At 43.1% G+C, this 17638-nt stretch overlaps 1 protein-coding gene across 5 annotated transcripts in view; it reads left to right on the top strand.

The window, feature by feature from the left end:
* The window catches only part of ZCCHC17 (zinc finger CCHC-type containing 17), a 68104-nt gene that overhangs the window by 10820 nt on the left and 39646 nt on the right, over positions 1–17638 (top strand). For 4 of the 5 annotated variants that reach the window (XM_028842043.2, XM_015133152.3, NM_001261640.1 and 1 more), the window contains 2 exon segments: positions 653–773; positions 10583–10640. In XM_028842043.2, the coding sequence (XP_028697876.1) occupies positions 708–773; positions 10583–10640 (124 nt within the window). In that variant the 5' untranslated portion in view covers positions 653–707. 5 annotated transcript variants of the gene reach the window in all.

Raw genomic sequence — 17638 nt, 5'->3', positions numbered from 1 at the left:
ACTGCAGCTTCCGCCTCCCCAGTTTAAGTGATTCTCCTGCCTCAGCCTCCCAAGTAGCTGGGACTACAGGCACCCACCACCATGCCTGGCTAATTTTTGTATTTTTAGTAGAGATGGGATTTTGCCATGTTGGCCAGGCTGGTCTGGAACTGCTGACCTCAGGGGATCCTCCCACCTCAGCTCCCACAGTGCTGGGATTACAGGTGTGAGCCACCATACCCAGCCTGAGTTTTGAGAATTAAATGAGATTGCATGTCTAGTGCTTAGCACAGTGCCTGGACATAGTAAGTGCTCCATTAATGTTTTTATTTCTGTTATTCCATTTTTTTGAGATCTGGTCAAACATACTTACCTTCTTTTCCCACCCTCCCCCAAAATTCTTCCCCTGGCAAAAAAATAGCAAAAATAGCAATTTAAAAAAACAAGCACAGCAAAATTAGTAGCCTAATAGCCTTGGGTAAGTAATAAATTGTTAAGAAATAGGATCAAGGTTTCCAAAATTCCCCACAATTAGAATAAACAAAAGAGATTTGGATAAAAGTGTATGGTATTAAACCTAGTGGTATTTTTCTGTAGAGAATAGCTGTGGATTATGTGCATATTCATTTCTTTAACGCAGATATCTAATTGGTGTCTAATTTCTTTATGACAGGACACTTGTGTTAGCTTTAATAGAAGAGAAATGGAGGAGCCATAGAATATTAAGGATGAATTCGGGAAGGCCTGAGACCATGGAAAACTTGCCTGCTCTCTACACTATTTTCCAAGGAGAGGTATATTCTTTTGTGCTTTGAAAACTCACCATTTATGTTAAGAATAGATTGAGGGTGACAACTGGGTTTGATGTTCCTGTCCACTTAAGTCTGTCTCGAGTATTACAGCTTAAATGGGAAGGGCCAATGGAACACGTGGCAATCACATGTGCCTTCTCTAAGCTCCAGATATTTAAGTGTGTAGTTGACATCATCAGTGGAATACCAGCATGTCTAATTTATGTTTTAAAATTAATTTATTTTTTCACTGCTGTGGTTTGGATGTGTACCCTAAAAAGCATGTTTTGGAAACTTAATCTCCAGTGCATCAACTTTGGGAGGTAGGGCCTAGTAGGAGGTATTTAGGTCATGAGGGCTCCACCTCCTGAATGGATTAATGCCAATTATTGAAAGACGTGAGGCTGTGAGTTTGATCTCTTTCTCTCCTTTTTTTTTTTTTTTTTTTTTTTTTGAGATGGAGTCTCGCTCTGTCGCCCAGGCTGGAGTGCAGTGGCCGGATGTCAGCTCACTGCAAGCTCCGCCTCCTGGGTTCACGCCATTCTCCTGCCTCAGCCTCCCAAGTAGCTGGGACTACAGGTGCCCGCCACCTTGCCCGGCTAGTTTTTTGTATTTTTTAGTAGAGACGGGGTTTCACCGTGTTGGCCAGGATGGTCTCAATCTCATGACCTCGTGATCCACCCTTCTCGGCCTCCCAAAGTGCTGGGATTTCTTTCTCTCCTTACCCTCTTACCTTCCACCATAGGATGACACAACAAGAAGATTCTTGCCAGATGCTGGCACCTTGCTCTTGGACTTTCCAACCTTCAGAACTATGAGCCAAATAAATTTCAGTTCTTTATAAATTATCAAGTCTCTGGTATTCTGTTAAAGTAACACAACATACCAAGACACTCAACAAATTGTTTCTCTTCTAGACGTTTTCACTTCAACAAATAGAACCACTATCCTGCAGGTTCCCAGACTACACATATGGCCATCATCCTTGAGTTCTCTTCTTGATTTGATTTTGATTTTCCCTCCCACTCTAGTCTGTTTGCAAGTCCTAATTATATCTGTGGTCTGTGTACTTCTTTATCCCCTTGGCACCCTATTAGTTAAAACTCTCCGTCTTTTGCCTCATCTTTACTAGGATCCCTGCTTCATTGTAGCTCCTCTCCAATCTGTTCTTCACATTGCAGCTAGCATAAGATTTTTTTTTTTTTAATTCTTTTTAAAAAATTGAGATGGGGCACGGTGGCTCACGCCTGTAATCCCAGCACTTTGGGAGGCCGGTGGGCGGATCACGAGGTCAGGAGATTGAGACCATCCTGGCTAACATAGTGAAACCCCGTCTCTACTAAATATACAAAAAAATTAGCCGGGCGAGGTGGTGGGCGCCTGTAGTCCCAGCTACTCGGGAGGCTGAGGCAGGAGAATGGCGTGAACCCGGGAGGCGGAGCTTGCTGTGAGCCGAGATTGCACCCCTGCACTCCAGCCTGGGCGACACAGTGAGACTCTGTCTCAAAAAAGAAAAAATTGAGATGGGGTCTCACTATGTTGCCCAGGCTGGTCTCAAACTCCTGGGCTTAAGTGATACTCCCACTTCAGCCTCCCAAAGTCCTGGGGTTATACGCATGAGCCACTGTGCTTGGCCTAGAATAAGATTTTTAAAGTAGGTTGGACATTTTGCTTTCTCACAGCCCTTCAGAAGCTTCTCATTACAATTGAATACAGACATGGACCTTCCACAGCTTACCACTGCGTGCTCTCACAATGTTGTTTGTGCTACCCTGCTCATAGTCAAGACACACTGGCCTCCTTAATAGCTTTGAACAGTCTGAATTCTTGCTGTCTCTTTAGGATTTTTGCACATGCTGTTTTTTTTCTTTTTTTTTTTTTTTTTAGTCTGTGCTGCTCTAACAAAATACCTGAGATCGGGTAATTTATAAAGAACAGAAATTTATTTCTCATGGTTCTGGAGGCTGGGAAATCTAAGATCAAGTTCTCAGCAGATTTGGTGTCTAATGAAGACTACTCTCTGTTTCCAAAACGGCATCTTTCTGCTGTATCCTCTGGAGGGAAGAAATGCTGCGTCCTCACATGACAGAAGGGACAGAAGGAGTGAACTCACCCTTTTGAGCCCTTTTATGAGGCATTCATCCATTCATGAGGGCAGAGCCTAAAGGCCCCACCTCTTGATACCATTGAATTTGGGGATTAGGCTTCAAAGTGAATATTGGAGAAATAGCAAAGTTCATATTGAACTTTAGTCCCCAGCGTGAGGGTATTAAGAGGTGGTATTAAGAAGTATTAATCACTTGGGAAGTGGTTAAGTCATGAAGGCTCTGCGCTTGTATATGTGATTAATGCCCTTATAGAAGAGGCTACAGAGAGCTGCCTGTCCCCTCCATTGCTTCTACTGTGGGAAGACACAACATTTATCACCTCCAAAGGACACAGGGATAAGGTGCCATCTTGGAAGCAGACAGTGAGCCCTTATCAAACACAGAATCTGCTGGCACCTTGATCTTGAACTTCCCAGCCTCCAGAACTGTGAGAAATAAATTTCTATGGTATTTTGTTATAGCAGCACAAACAGACTAAGACATTCTTCCTTTTAACTACCCACTTTTCCATCATCTTGTATTCATCCTTTAGGTCTCAGCCCTAATATTGTCTCCTCAGAAATTTTTTTACCCATCGTAAATAAATAGGTTCACACTGTATTTAATTATATACTTGTTTAATGTCTATCTTCCTCACAAGACGCTAAGCTCCATGAGGGCAGAGTTCTGTCTGTTTTGTTGTATATCTCAATCTTAGGTGGATGGGTAGAAAATACTAAGTGTTTGATACATCTTTGATGACTGAATGAATTATCAACCTTTGGTAGAGAAGGCATTATATTTGTTTCAAGAGCAGAGGCTTTGAAACCAGACAAAATCAGGATTCTAGTCCCAGCTCTTTTGCTTACTATGTGAGCCTTTAAGGTGTCACTTAATGTCTTTGAGTCTCAGTTTTCTTGTTTGTTAAATGGAGATTCCATTTATTCACAGTAATTCTCTTCCATAGAATTACTGTGATGGTTAAATAAGCTATCATCTATAAAAATACAATGCCTGAGACATAGTAGGAATTAATTAATGTTGGCTCCCTCCTCTTGAAGTGAAAGTAAAGCCAAAAAATTGTTTTCAGTGTCTTATAAGAGCATGTAGTTTTTTTTTTTTTGAGAGGGAGTTTTGCTCTTGTTGCCCAGGTTGAAGTGCAATGGTGCGATCTTGGCTCACTGCAACTGCTCACTGCAGCCTCTGCCTCCTGGGTTCAAGCAGTTCTCCTGCCTCAGCCTCCTAAGTAGCTGGGATTACAGGCGCCCGCCACCACACCCAGCTAAATTTTGTACTTTTATTAGAGATAGGGTTTCACCATGTTGGCCAGGCTAGTCTCCTGAGCTCAGGTGATCCACCCGCCTCGGCCTCCCAGAGTGCTGAGATTACAGATGTGAGCCACTGGGCCTCTTTTTTTTTTTTTTTTTTTTTTAAGACAAGGTCTCACTTTGTTGCCCAGACTGGACTGCAGTGGTGTGATTTGGCTCACTGCAACCTCCCCCTCCTGGGTTTTAAGTGATCCTCCCACTCAGCCCCCGAGGTAGCTGGGACTACAGGTACACACCACCACACCTGGCTAATTTTTCTGTAGAGACAAGGTCTCACTATGTTGTCCAGGCTGGTCTTGAACTCCTGAGCTCAAGCGATCTGCCCGCCTCAGCCTCCCAAAGTGCTGGGATCAGGCGTAAGCCATCACAACTGGCCTGAGCCGGTAGTATTTTAATGGTATCATTTGTGCTTGATATTCATACTTTGCATTCATACTTGCTTTGTATGGTTGACAGAAGTTTTACCTCCTAATAATGTGAGGTCTTGGAGGATAGACTTTGTAACTGTCAGTCAGTTATAGATAATTGTGGCTCTTGACTTCTGTTAAGTTGATCCCAACTTGTAATATAATAGTCAAGATACAAAGGATAATACCATTTTAACAAATAGCAAACAACTCTGCTCTTTAAAGCCTCTGTCCTTTTTCTTTATGGCTCATGGTATCCCCAGAGGTTAGTAAGGTACCAGAGCTCAGAAGAAGGAAGTGTAGCACTGGAGGTGAAACTGATTTTTCTGATCATGAAGCCCTCACTCATCAGGTGCTGCACAAAAGAAGGGGAAGAACACTCTGCTCTCCACAGAATAACTCGGATTTCTAAAGTGGATCCTAACGTACAGCTCGCCCTTCCCTCCTCCCCTCCCCTCCCTTCCCTCCTCCCCTCCCCTCCCCTCCCCTCCCCTCCCCTCCCTCCCCCCCTCCCCTCCCCTCCCTCCCTTTCTTCCTTCCTTTCCTCTCCTCCCTCCCTTCCTTTTTTTTTTTTTTTTTTTTTTTTTGATAGAGTCTCGCCCTGTTGCCCAGGCTGGAGTGCAGTGGCGTGATGCAATCTTGGCTCACTGCAACCTCCACCTCCCAGGTTCAAGTGATTCTCCTGCCTCAGCCTCCGGAGTAGCTGGGACTACAGGCATCAGCCACCACGCCCAGCTAATTTTTTGTATTTTAGAGTTTTGCCATATTGGCCAGGCTGATTTCAAACTCCTGACCTCAGATGATCTGCCCACCTCAGCCTTCCAAAGTGCTGGGATTACAGGTGTGAGCCACTGTGCCCGGCCACCTACAGCTTTTTCTTATATGAGATGGAGCTTGAATTAGTGTAGGTTTTATATATTACTATCAAGGATGGATGGTCTTTAGGAATGTTCAGAGAGAACTTTATAGTTCTAACTTACTATTTCAGTAGCATATTTTGAAAAGGGATGGTTTAGAAGTGACTTGGAGTTAGGGAAAGAGAAATATGATAAATTGGAACGAAGAAACTTTTCAGAATATTCATCCAATGAACATTTAATGAGTATCCAATATTTACAAAGAAGAGGAGTTACATTAAAATTGAAAAAAAAAAATGTGTAAGCCTAATCTATGCTAGCACTTTCACACATTCTGTGTTATTGAATCTCCCTAAAGAAATTGTTAACTCTGTTTGATAAATAAAGAGACTGTTCTCAGAAGTTAAGTAATCGTCCATTGATTAATAAATGGCAAAGCTAGGATTCTAAATCAGATCCTCTTTCCAAGTTTACTTTCTGCTAAACTGCAGCTGGGGTTGTCCAATTTTACATAAATGTATGGAGGAACCAAAAAGACCCATGAGATAATTCTTTTTTTTTTTTTTTTTTGAGATGGAGTCTCAGTCGCCCAGGCTGGAGTGCAGTGGTGCGATCTCGGCTCACTGCAAGCTCCGCCTCCCGGGTTCACGCCATTCTCCTGCCTCAGCCTCCCAAGTAGCTGGGACTACAGGCGCCCGCCGCCATGCCCAGCTAATTTTTTGCATTTTTTAGTAGAGACGGGGTTTCACCGTGTTAGCCAGGATGGTCTCAATCTCCTGACCTCGTGATCCGTCCACCTCGGCCTCGCAAAGTGCTGGAATTACAGGCGCATGCCACCACATCTAGCTAATTTTTGTATTTTTAGTAGAGATGGGTTTTCACCATGTTGACCAGGCTGGTCTCGAACTCCTGACCTCAAGTGATCCATCTGCCTTGGCCTCCCAGAGTGCTGGGATTATAGGCATGAGGCACCGCACCCAACCAAGAGAATTCTTTTGACTGAATTGAGTTATAGGAGGAATATAGATAAATTTGGTGGTTCTACGGTCATTTGTTTGTACACTTCTGTTACAGCATTTATCCTAGTCTGTCTTGTATTATTATTACTTGTATGTGTCTCTCACCACTACTATATTGTGAGTTACTGTAGAGCAGAGGCCATGATTGTCTCATATGTCTTGGTAACTACTTCAAATTCATTTAAAATGACTGGGCATCCCTTTTTTAAAGTTGTCTTTATTTCACAGTACCTGACATGGTGTCTTGTACATAGTAGGTAGGTGCTTAAAGTGGAGCCCAAGCCTCATAGGACTAGTTGTCCTTGAAGAACGTGGTGTTTCAGCCCATGTCCCAGCACTTCTCTTGGTGAACTCAGCAGGGATTTGGGACCTAGTAATTAAGTAGCTGAGAAGCCAATATTCATCCTCTCATTCTCTGAGAAGCATGTTGGTAGCAGAGTGCATTATATTAATACATGGTAGGGGGTACAAGCATAACAGTGAGACTTGGGATTTGGCTTAGGCTTCCCATAGCCAAAGAAATGCTGAGGGGAGATTCATGTTGATAGGGTCGAAATAGCATTGGACTACAAGTAAAAAAAAAAAAAGTCTGTGTTGTACTTGGCTGTGCTACTATTTAACTTAGTGACTTTTGACAAGTAACTTATGCCCCTGAGCCTCAAATTCTTCATTTAGATTATGGTGATAACAAGTTTCAAGGCCGTTTGCCACCTATAATCTGAAGATGGGAAATTTATTTTACCCAAGCTCTGATGAGTTCAGTTGAGATAGTTACTGAATTTTTTCCCCTGAGCTATTTGACTAATTATTGTTGGGACACCAGGCAGACTGCATGATCATCTATGGCAGGTGTGACTGCACTCTAGGAGACACAGTGATGAAAACACCTGGCGCTAGAAATCTGAAACAATGCCTGAACAGTTGAGTGCATCCATTCTGGAGCATATTAACCTTTCCTTTTGGGAGAGGCCAAATTAAGGTCTGTTACATTACCTCTAAAGACCGTAATGTGACACTGGAGCTTCAGGATTGAAAAGTGAGATTGTCTTAATTTACAGCAACGAGGGGATTTTGGCTCTAACTTCCAGATTTATTTATTTATTTATTCACTTATTTATTTATTTATTGACAGAGTCTTGCTCTATCACCCAGGCTGAAGTGCAGTAGCATGATCTTGGCTCACTGCAACCGTGACCTCCTGGGTTCAAACGATTCTTGTGCCTCAACTACCCAAGTAGCTGGGATTACAGGCATGTGCCACCATGCCCAGCTAAATTTTGTATTTTTAGTAGAGATGGGGTTTTGCCATGTTGGCCAGGCTGGTCTTGAACTCCTTGCATCAAGTAATCTACCTGCCTCAGCCTCTCACAGTGCTGGGATTATAGGTGTGAGCCACTGTGCCTGACCCAGATGCTATTTTTAAGTTTGTTGGATGATTATGTTCTTTAATAATGTTGTTACACAGTATGAGACTTTTCAGTCCGCTTTCTAGAACTGTGGAACAAAAACCAAAGTGCCTTCATTTGGTCCAGAAAGAAGGGATTTGCTTTTATTTCAATTAAAAATTGGGAGACTTCTCTTTATTATGTGGCCCTCTCTTACAAAGAACAAATTGCTTTGTAAACTCAGGTAAGCACTTTGTATCTCTGATCTCTACGTTCCTCATTTGAAACATGGTAGAACTGGACCAGCTAATCTCTAAAGTCATTTCATTGGCTGTACCTTGCCTTGATTTTAAGTGTCTGTGTGATTGTACTGTTTCTTTGGGACTCTCTGGTTCTTAACCCAGCATAACATGTTCATCAGTATAAAACATGAGTTTAGAACTTTTGGTTCGTAACCCATTCTTCATGTTGTGTCTTGGAGAGTTAATTCAAGTGCTCAGTCCCAATGTCTCCATTAAAAAATGAGAATGAAAGTTTTTATCTATTTCCATCCTAACCTTGAAGTGGGTAATGATGATATTTGGTGAAGTATAAGGCACTGGACTAGGTAGTCAAGGGACCGAGGTTCTAGGTTCTATTCCTAACTTTTTTTTTTTGAGATGAAGTATTGTTCTTCTTGCCCAGGCTGGAGTACAGTGGCGCCATCTTGGCTCACTGCAACCTCTGCTTCCCAGGTTCAAGTGATTCTTCTGCCTCAGCCTCCCAAGTAGCTGGGATTACAGACACCACCACCAGACCCAGCTAATTTTTGTATTTTTTCAGTAGAGACAGGGTTTCAGCATGTTGGCCAGGCTGGTCTCGAACTCCTGACCTCAGGTGATCCACCTGCCTCGCCCTTTCAAAGTGCTAGGATTACAGGCATGAGCCACCGCGCCTGGCCTCCCTAACTCTTAAGTAGTTGTGTGCCTTCCTACCAGTCACTAATCTTTTTGTGCTTCAGTGTCTTAGACTGTAAATTATTGAAAAGCTACACTTTGTTGAATGTCCATTATGTGCCATATACCTATGTCAATCACTTTATGTACATCATTTGTTACCTGCAGCAGCAAAGTGAGAACAAATGGGAACTTAGGCCCTGAAAGGAAAGTCATGTGCAAGATCCCACAGGTGGGAAATGGCAGAGCTAGGATTAGAAGCCACATCTTTCACTCCAAAGCCTGTTCACTTTCTTTACCTATACTGTTATTTTTTCTTTTATTGTTTTAAATGCTTCTTTGGAGATGGAGTCTTGCTATGTTATCCAGGCTGGACTTAACTCCTGGGCTCAGGCCACCCTCTGGCCTCAACCTCTGGAGTAGCTGGGACTATAGGCACATGGCATAGCACCCAGATACACCTATACTATTCCACTTCATTTGCAGCATAAGATCTACTGTATATGCTTTCTAGGATTGTTGCTAGGAACAGATTGGATATCGGATACCACATTGCTTTTGGCCATTAGAATTTTATAGTTAGAGAGAACCCGTGAGCAACTCTAGTGTATTTAAGATTCCGGATTCAAATCTCAGCTCTGCTACTTATTTAGCTTTGGACCTCCGATAAGTTACTTAATCTCTTCATGCATCTTTTTGTCATCTATTGAATGGGAATAATAGTACCAACTCCATACAGTGACATGAGGACTATGCAAAGCATTTTTAATATTATTTTGCATATAGTGAGTATTCAGTATATATTAGTAAATAGCAGTGTAGTTGGGATTGTTTTATTTACTCCCCTTGTTTTAGTTATGGTGAAGCTGAAACAGTGCTCAAGATGAAGCAGCTAATTAAAGCCACTGAAAAGAATAAAGTTTATATATGTAAGATTATATTGAATATTTTACAAATAAACATTTAGTGTTAAATTCAGTATATAGTGACAACATTACCCTCAATCCACAGGTGGGGGGATGGGGTAGGCTACAGAGGGAAGAGAGAGCTAGAGCTTGGGTTAATGATTTATCTGGCAAGGGTTCTGGGCCTTTCATCACGAACATTTATTGGTTGCCTGTTACATCGACCCATCAAGCCTCTAACTTCTTCATCTTAGACAGCTCTGCAGAAGACTGGGGGGACAACTCTTTCTCTCTGATTAGATCAGGTTCTGTCAGATGTGTATGTATTGACTTTTTATCTAGTTGTCTTGATGAAACCCAAGACTCAGACTTGGAGTTAAATATAACAGATTGTATGCTGTAGTTTGATTTGAAGTTCAGGTATGAGGGGAAGAATGCCCTGCGTGATCCATCCCAAATTTGTTAAAGTTCTCTGTATTAGGTTTGGAGGCCTCAGTCCTAGCTAATATAAAGCATAACTTTATTACCTGGTTTTTTGCTTTTTGTTCCTTTTGTTCATGAAACTCCTTTGGTAATATCAATATGTTCCCTTTGTTCATGAAACTCCGTTGTTGATTTTACTGGGTATAGGATTTGGGTATTCCTCAGTATCATCACACCATGTGACAACACTCTAATCTCACCAGTGTATTTAATGTGTACACACATACCTGTCAGTCTAAATTTCAAAAAAACCCAGAAAGAATGTTTGACAGAGCATCATTTTTAGGCAGTTTTGTAGCATACAGAGGCAGTCAATATGAAGTACAAATTTGGGGAGATTAGGTTAAATGCTACAAAAGAAAGATTCTTATTTATGTGACATTGATTTTTTCCCCCATCTTTATAGGTTGCTATGGTGACAGACTATGGGGCCTTTATCAAAATCCCAGGCTGTCGGAAGCAAGGTAGGAGCCTATAACTTGAAATTCAGCCCTCTGATTCTACTCTCTGCTAACACCCCACCACCTCCTAATTATAGGCTGTACATTTTTCAGACAGTAGTTTTTCATTCATTTGTTTTCTTTTTAATATAGATATGAATACAAGATGACAGTTCATTTTTAGCGGGCAGAAGAATGGTGGTCTCTGACTCAGGAGGAAGGCTGGGGTATAGCTAATTGGGTTTACTTCTGAAACCAGCTTCTCTTTAGACTTCACCTGTGACCCTAGGCAAATCACTTCTTTTTTTTTTTTTTTTTTTTTTTTTTTTTTTGAGACGGAGTCTTGCTCTGTCGCCCAGGCTGGAGTGCAGTGGCCGGATCTTAGCTCACTGCAAGCTCCGCCTCCCGGGTTTATGCCGTTCTCCTGCCTCAGTCTCCCTAGTAGCTGGGACTACAGGCGCCCGCCACCTCGCCCGGCTAGTTTTTTGTATTTTTAAGTAGAGACGGGGTTTCACCGGGTTAGCCAGGATGGTCTCGATCTCCTGACCTCGTGATCCACCCGTCTCGGCCTCCCAAAGTGCTGGGATTACAGGCTTGAGCCACCATGCCCGGCCCACTTGACTTCTTTAGACACAGGATTTGCGGGAGGGCAAGCTACCTCTGTCTGAGGCTGACAGTGTGAGTTTTCTAGTAGATAGCGCATGAAATGAGAATAGTATTGTAAGTGATACAAGCATATATATATATATAATGTTTTAAGTTTTTTTCATAAAGAGGCATCTGTTGAACATTTTTTGAGAATCCTGTTATAAGTCTATAATCTTATTTATTTACCAAAACTATGGTAAGCATAAAAGGCAGGTTCCACAGACTGGTTGTCTGCCCAGAGGGGGCTAGGAAGTGGCATAGCCAAGACTAGAACCCAATCCTTCTGATTCCTAGCCCCTGGATCTTTCTACTATATCACACTGCTGGTGGATCCAAAGATTCTACTTGCTAACTTCTTATGCTAAAATAAGTTAAGATTTAATTAAAGATTTTAATTTTTTTAAAAGCCATTAAGAGTACTAGAAGAAAATCTAGAAGAATATTTCACTACATAAAAATTAAAAACTTAATTGCAAAAATCATTGTAAGCAGAGTTAAGTTGGGAAAAAGAATTTGTAGTACATATGATAAAGAACTAATACAAAGGGGGTATTAGGAAAAGGTGCCAAGGATATGAAAAAACAACTCGCAGGAGAAAAGAATATTACTTGGTACTATAGTAAAAGATACTCATTCTCAGTATGAATAAAAAGTAACTTTAGTAGATTCATATAATGCGATATTACTCAACAATACAAAGGAATGAGAATAAAATATTCATACATGCAACAACCTGAATCAATCTCCAGAAATTATACTGAGTGAAAAAAGCTACTTTCAAAAGGTTATACACTTTATGATTCCATTTATATAGCATTCTTATGTTTTACTTGAGATATGATTCACATACCACACATTTCACCTGCTTAAAGTGTACAATTCAGTGGTTTTTTGGTATATTCAGAGTTTTGTGACCATCACCACGATCTACTTTGAGAACATTGTTGTCACCATAAAAAGAAACCCTGGCCGGGCACGGTGGCTCAAGCCTGTAATCCCAGCACTTTGGGAGGCCGAGACGGGCGGATCACGAGGTCAGGAGATCGAGACCATCCTGGCTAACACGGTGAAACCCCGTCTCTACTAAAAATACAAAAAACTAGCCGGGCGAGGTGGCGGGCGCCTGTAGTCCCAGCTACTCAGGAGGCTGAGGCAGGAGAATGGCGCAAACCCGGGAGGCGGAGCTTGCAGTGAGCTGAGATCCGGCCACTGTACTCCAGCCCGGGCTACAGAGCAAGATTCCGTCTCAAAAAAAAAAAAAAAAAAAAACCCTGTACCCATTAGCCATCACTCCAGATTCTCTGTATGCCCCCAGCTTTAGGCAACCATTATTCTATTTTATCTCTGTATATTTGCTTATTTTGTACATTTCTTATAAATGGAATAATGCAGTATATAGTCTTTCGTGACTGACTTCTTTTACTTAGCGTGTTTTCAAGGTTCATCTGTTTTATAATAGGTACTTCATTCTTTTTTATTGCCATTACAAATTAATTTGTTGCAATTCCATCAGTTGATGGATATTTGGGTTGTTTCCACTTCTTTAGTATTATGAATAATGTTTCTATAAATATTTGTGTACAACTTTTTGTGTGGATATTTGCTTTCATTGGATATATTCCTAGGAGTAGAAATACTGGGTCATATGGTAACTCTGTGTTCAACTTTTTGAGAAACTGCCAAACTGTTTTTCCAAAGTGACCACGCCATTTTACATTCCTACCAGCAATGTATGAGAGTTCTACTTTCTTTACATCTTTGTTAACACTTGTTATTATCTTTTTGGGTATGGCCATCCTAATGGATGTGCAGGGACATCTCATTGTGGTTTGAATTTCCCTAATGGCTAATGATGTTAAGTCTCTTTTCTTGGGTTTATTGGCCATTTGTATATCTTTTCTGGGAAAATGTCTATTCAAATCTGATACATTTTGACTGTGTCCCCACCCGAATCTCATCTTGAATTGTAGTTCCCGTAATCCCCATGTGTTGTGGGAGGGACCAGGTGGAGAGAATTGAATCATGGGGGTGGTTTGCCCCATCCTGTTCTCATCATAGTGACATAAAACCATCATTCGCTGGGCACTTATTCTCCTTCCTGCTGCCCTGTGAAGAAGGACGTGTTTGCTTCCCCTTTCTCCGTGGTCGTTAAGTTTCTTGAGACTTCCCTAGCCATGCGGAACTGTGAGTCAGTTAAATCTCTTTCCTTGATAAATTACCCAGTCTCGTATGTCTTTATTAGCAGTGTAAGAACAGACTAATACAAAATCCTTTTCTCTTTTTGAGACAGAGTCTCGCTCTATTGCCCAGGCTAGAGTGTAATGGTGTAGTCTTGGCTCACTGCAACCTCTGCCTCCTGAGTTCAAGTGATTTTCATGCCTCAGCTTCTTGAGTAGCTGGGATTACAAGCATGTGCCACCAGTCCCCGCTACATTTTAGTAGAAACAGGGTTTTGCCATGTTGGCCAGACTGGTCTTGAACTCCTGTCCTCCAGTGATCTGCTCTCCTCAGCCTCCCAGAGTGCTGGGATTAAAGGTGTGAGCCACCACACCTGCCTGGTTATTTTTGTTTTTATTGTTGAGTTAGGTGTTTCTCATATATTCTGGATACTGGTACCATATCAAATATATGATTTGCAAAGATTTTTATGTAACATACTTGAAATGACAAAATTATCTAAGTGGAGAACAAATTATTTAATGGTTGACAAGGATTAAGGAGGGGAAGGAAGTAGCAATAGGAAGGATCCTTGTGGTGAGGGACCTGTTCTGTATCTTAACTGTGGCAGTGTGTACATGAATCTGCACATGTGGTAAAATTACGTGGAACTAAGTACATACACATACACAAACACAAATGAGTACAGGTAAAACTGGGGAAATCTGAACAAGAGCCAGTCGATTTTATCTGAGATGTTTTTTCCTACACCAACCAATTCTCCGGTTCTCTGATTCTCTAACATCAACTGGATGTCCAACAATTCAATTCAATTCTGACACTAATTACCTGGGAGTTAGTGTCAGATTCCACATGGTTAAGGCCTCAGTCCCACATGACTGTCCTCACTTCAGATGCCAACCCCAATATTGGATCCTCAGATTACCTACACTTTTGTCTCACTTGGCTACAATTTTGGGATTCCCAGTACTTCGCCCCGAAGTTGGTAATTTGCTAGAGTGACTCACAGAACTAAAAAAAAAGCTATAGTTACTATTAGTTTATTTTAAAGGATAAAAATGAACAGTCAGATGAGGAAGTACACAGGGTGAGACCCAAAGCGTTCCGAATACAAAGCTTTTGTCCCCATGGAGTTGGGGTGTGTCACCCTCTTGGCACAGGGATGTATTCACCAACTCTCCAAACTCCATTGCTTAGGGGTTTATATGGAGGATCTGTTACATAGACATGGTTGATTAAATTATTGGCCTTCAGTGATAGAGCTCAGTCTCCAGCCCCTCTCCCCTTCCCAGAAGTCAGAGGGTAGGGCTGAAATTTCTTTTTTTCTTTTGAGAGGGAATCTAGCTCTGTTGCCCAGGCTGGAATGCAGTGGTGCGATACCAGCTCACCGCAATGTCTGCCTCCTGGGTTCCAGCATTTCTCCTGCCTCAGCCTCCCAAGTAGCTGGGATAACCCTATCTAATCACATCCTTGATTCCTCTGTTTCTGAAGCTATCTAGGGACCCACCAATAGGCACCTCATTAAGGGACTTAATGAATAACAAAAGACACTTCTATCACTCGGAGTAGTCCAAGGGTTTTAGGAACTCTGCCAGGAACTAGGGACAAAGATCGTATATGTATTTCTTATACCACAGTATCAATGCCAGCATCTTGGTTGTGATAGTGTACTATAGTTTTCCAAAATGTCACCATTAGAGAAAACTGGATAAAGTGTACATAAAACCTCTGTATTCTTTTTTTTTTTGAGACGGAGTCTTGCTCTGTTGCCCAGGCTGGAGTGGGCAGTGGCACAATCTCAGCTCACTGCAAGCTCCGCCTCCCGGGTTCACACCATTCTCCTGCCTCACCCTCCCTAGTAACTGGGACTACAGGCACCTACCACCACGCCCGGCTAATTTTTTGTATTTTTAGTAGAGACGGGGTTTCACCATGTTAGCCAGGATGGTCTCAATCTTCTGACTTCGTGATCCACCTGCCTCGGCCTCCCGAAGTCAGCTGGGATTACGTGCCTGAGCCACTGCACCCGGCCTCACCTCTGTATTATTTCTTTTGAGTGCAGATGAATGTACAATGATCTCAAAAAGTTTTTTTTCACATAGGGCAGCAAAGTTATCAAATGTTTTTAAAAAATGATTTAAAACACTCCTGAAATCTTTGAGATTAACAAATATTTTAAAAGATTGCTGTTAATACCCAGTGTTAGACATGGACACTTTTACTCACTATCAGGAGCATAATTTCACAGACTTTGGCAATGCCTATTAACATTTTTTTTTTTTTTTTTTTTTTTTTTGAGACGAAGTCTCGCTCTGTGGCCCAGGCTGGAGTGCAGTGGCGCGATCTCGGCTCACTGCAAGCTCCACCTCCTGGGTTCACGCCATTCTCCTGCCTCAGCCTCCCGAGTAGCTGGGACTACAGGTGCCCGCTACCTCGCCCGGCTAGTTTTTTGTATTTTTTTTAGTAGAGATGAGGTTTCACCATGTTAGCCAGGGTGCTCTCGATCTCCTGACCTCGTGATCCGCCCGTCTTGGCCTCCCAAAGTGCTGGGATTACAGGCTTGAGCCACCGCGCCCGGCCGCCTATTAACATTTTTAGTGTGCTTATTACCCTTTAATCCAGAAATTCTTTAGAGAATTTAGTGTGAGTGGAGAATTACATAAATTATGTGCATCTGTTCTGTAGACTATGCAGATGATTAAAAGAATGACTGTATTTCTAAGACACCCTTACGCCTCATCTTACCAGAAAGATGCAATGGAAGGTTTTCACACAATTCCATCACACTGCTACCTGACTGATAACAGTTATAAAACATCATTGATTGTAAGAAGCACTCCAATTTAGTGCCTCTTAGAATCAATGAAACAGAATAGATGTCAGTTTACTGACATGAGCCGGGAGTGGTGGCATGCACCTGTAATCCCAGCTACTTGGGAGGCTGAAGCAGTAAGATCACTTGAGGCCAAGAGTTCAAGGCCAGACTGGGCAACATAGCAAGACCCCATTGATGGCAATGGAGGCCTGTCTAGAGCAGCTGCTTCAAAAATGCCAGCCATAGTGGGGGCTGTGCAGCCAGGGCTGCATGTTCCATGGAGCTGGCAGGAGCCAGGAACAGCGGGATCCCTGCCCCCTTATGAGTTAGTGGGGTGGGAGCCCACCCTCACGGGTGCATCTGCAATCACTCAGCCCTAGCTGCAGACCCAGGCATCCCTGCGCTCTTGGAGGTCCGGGAAGACCCCTTTCCCCCACAGGCTCAGAAGTGCCTGCTCCCACTGCCTGGCCTCTTCCAGTTCCTGGCTCCTGCTCTGATTTTGGAGCAAAGTTGAAGCCTAGCGTGGGCACTATTGCAGCCTGGCTGGGTTTGCGTGCCTTGGGGTAGTGCTGACATGCCAGCTTCCTACCACCTCGACCCCCTCCAGACTTTGGGTGCCAGTGAGCACAAGAGGGAGGCCAAAGGGGTTATGAGGGTGACTCATCATGGGCCTGCAGGTGCCCCTGGCAGACAGGCTCCTGGGTGGAAAGGGGCAGGTCTCTTTCGGTGAAGCCCCACCTTCAAGCCAGGGATGGCCTGAAGCATAGGGGCCAGGCTCTCAGTTCCAGGTGAAGTCTGTGGCCCAGAGTGAGAACTTAAGGTGCTTTTTCTGGGCCTGCCCAGGGAGCCCATGGACCAGTCAGCATACACTTCTGAAGACTGTAAAAACCCTGGACTTAGCCAGACTTGGGCAGACACTGGGAGAAACTGCCTGTGGAAATGGGTTACCCACAATGGGTCTCCTCTCTGTCGAGGGCTGCAGATGTTGGGATGACCTGCCTGCAGATAAGAGCTGCCCATTCTGGGTCTCCTCTCTGCTGAGAGCTGCACTCAACAGGTTGACCTGCCTGTGGAAAGGAGCTACCTACTTTGGGTCTCCTGAGAGCTGTACCATCACTTAATAAAGCAACTCTTTGCCTTGCTCACCCTCCAGTTGTCTGCGTACCTCATTCTTCCTGGATGCAAGACAAGAACTTGGGACTCGCTGAATGGCGGGACTGAAGAGCTATAACAGACCCAAGGGCTCCCTGAGCCAGAGCTGTGACACCCTCTTTGGGGCTTTGCGGTTCCTGGCATCTCCACACTTCTGGGCACCACCATGTTCCCCATAGTCCACAGTGGAAGCCGCTTGTAGTATGCCTGGTCCAGCCACAGCCTCACA

The sequence above is a fragment of the Macaca mulatta genome, chromosome 1 (assembly GCF_049350105.2).
Source record: "Macaca mulatta isolate MMU2019108-1 chromosome 1, T2T-MMU8v2.0, whole genome shotgun sequence".
NCBI lineage: Eukaryota > Metazoa > Chordata > Mammalia > Primates > Cercopithecidae > Macaca > Macaca mulatta.
This window is presented reverse-complemented; position numbering and strand designations above follow the sequence as displayed.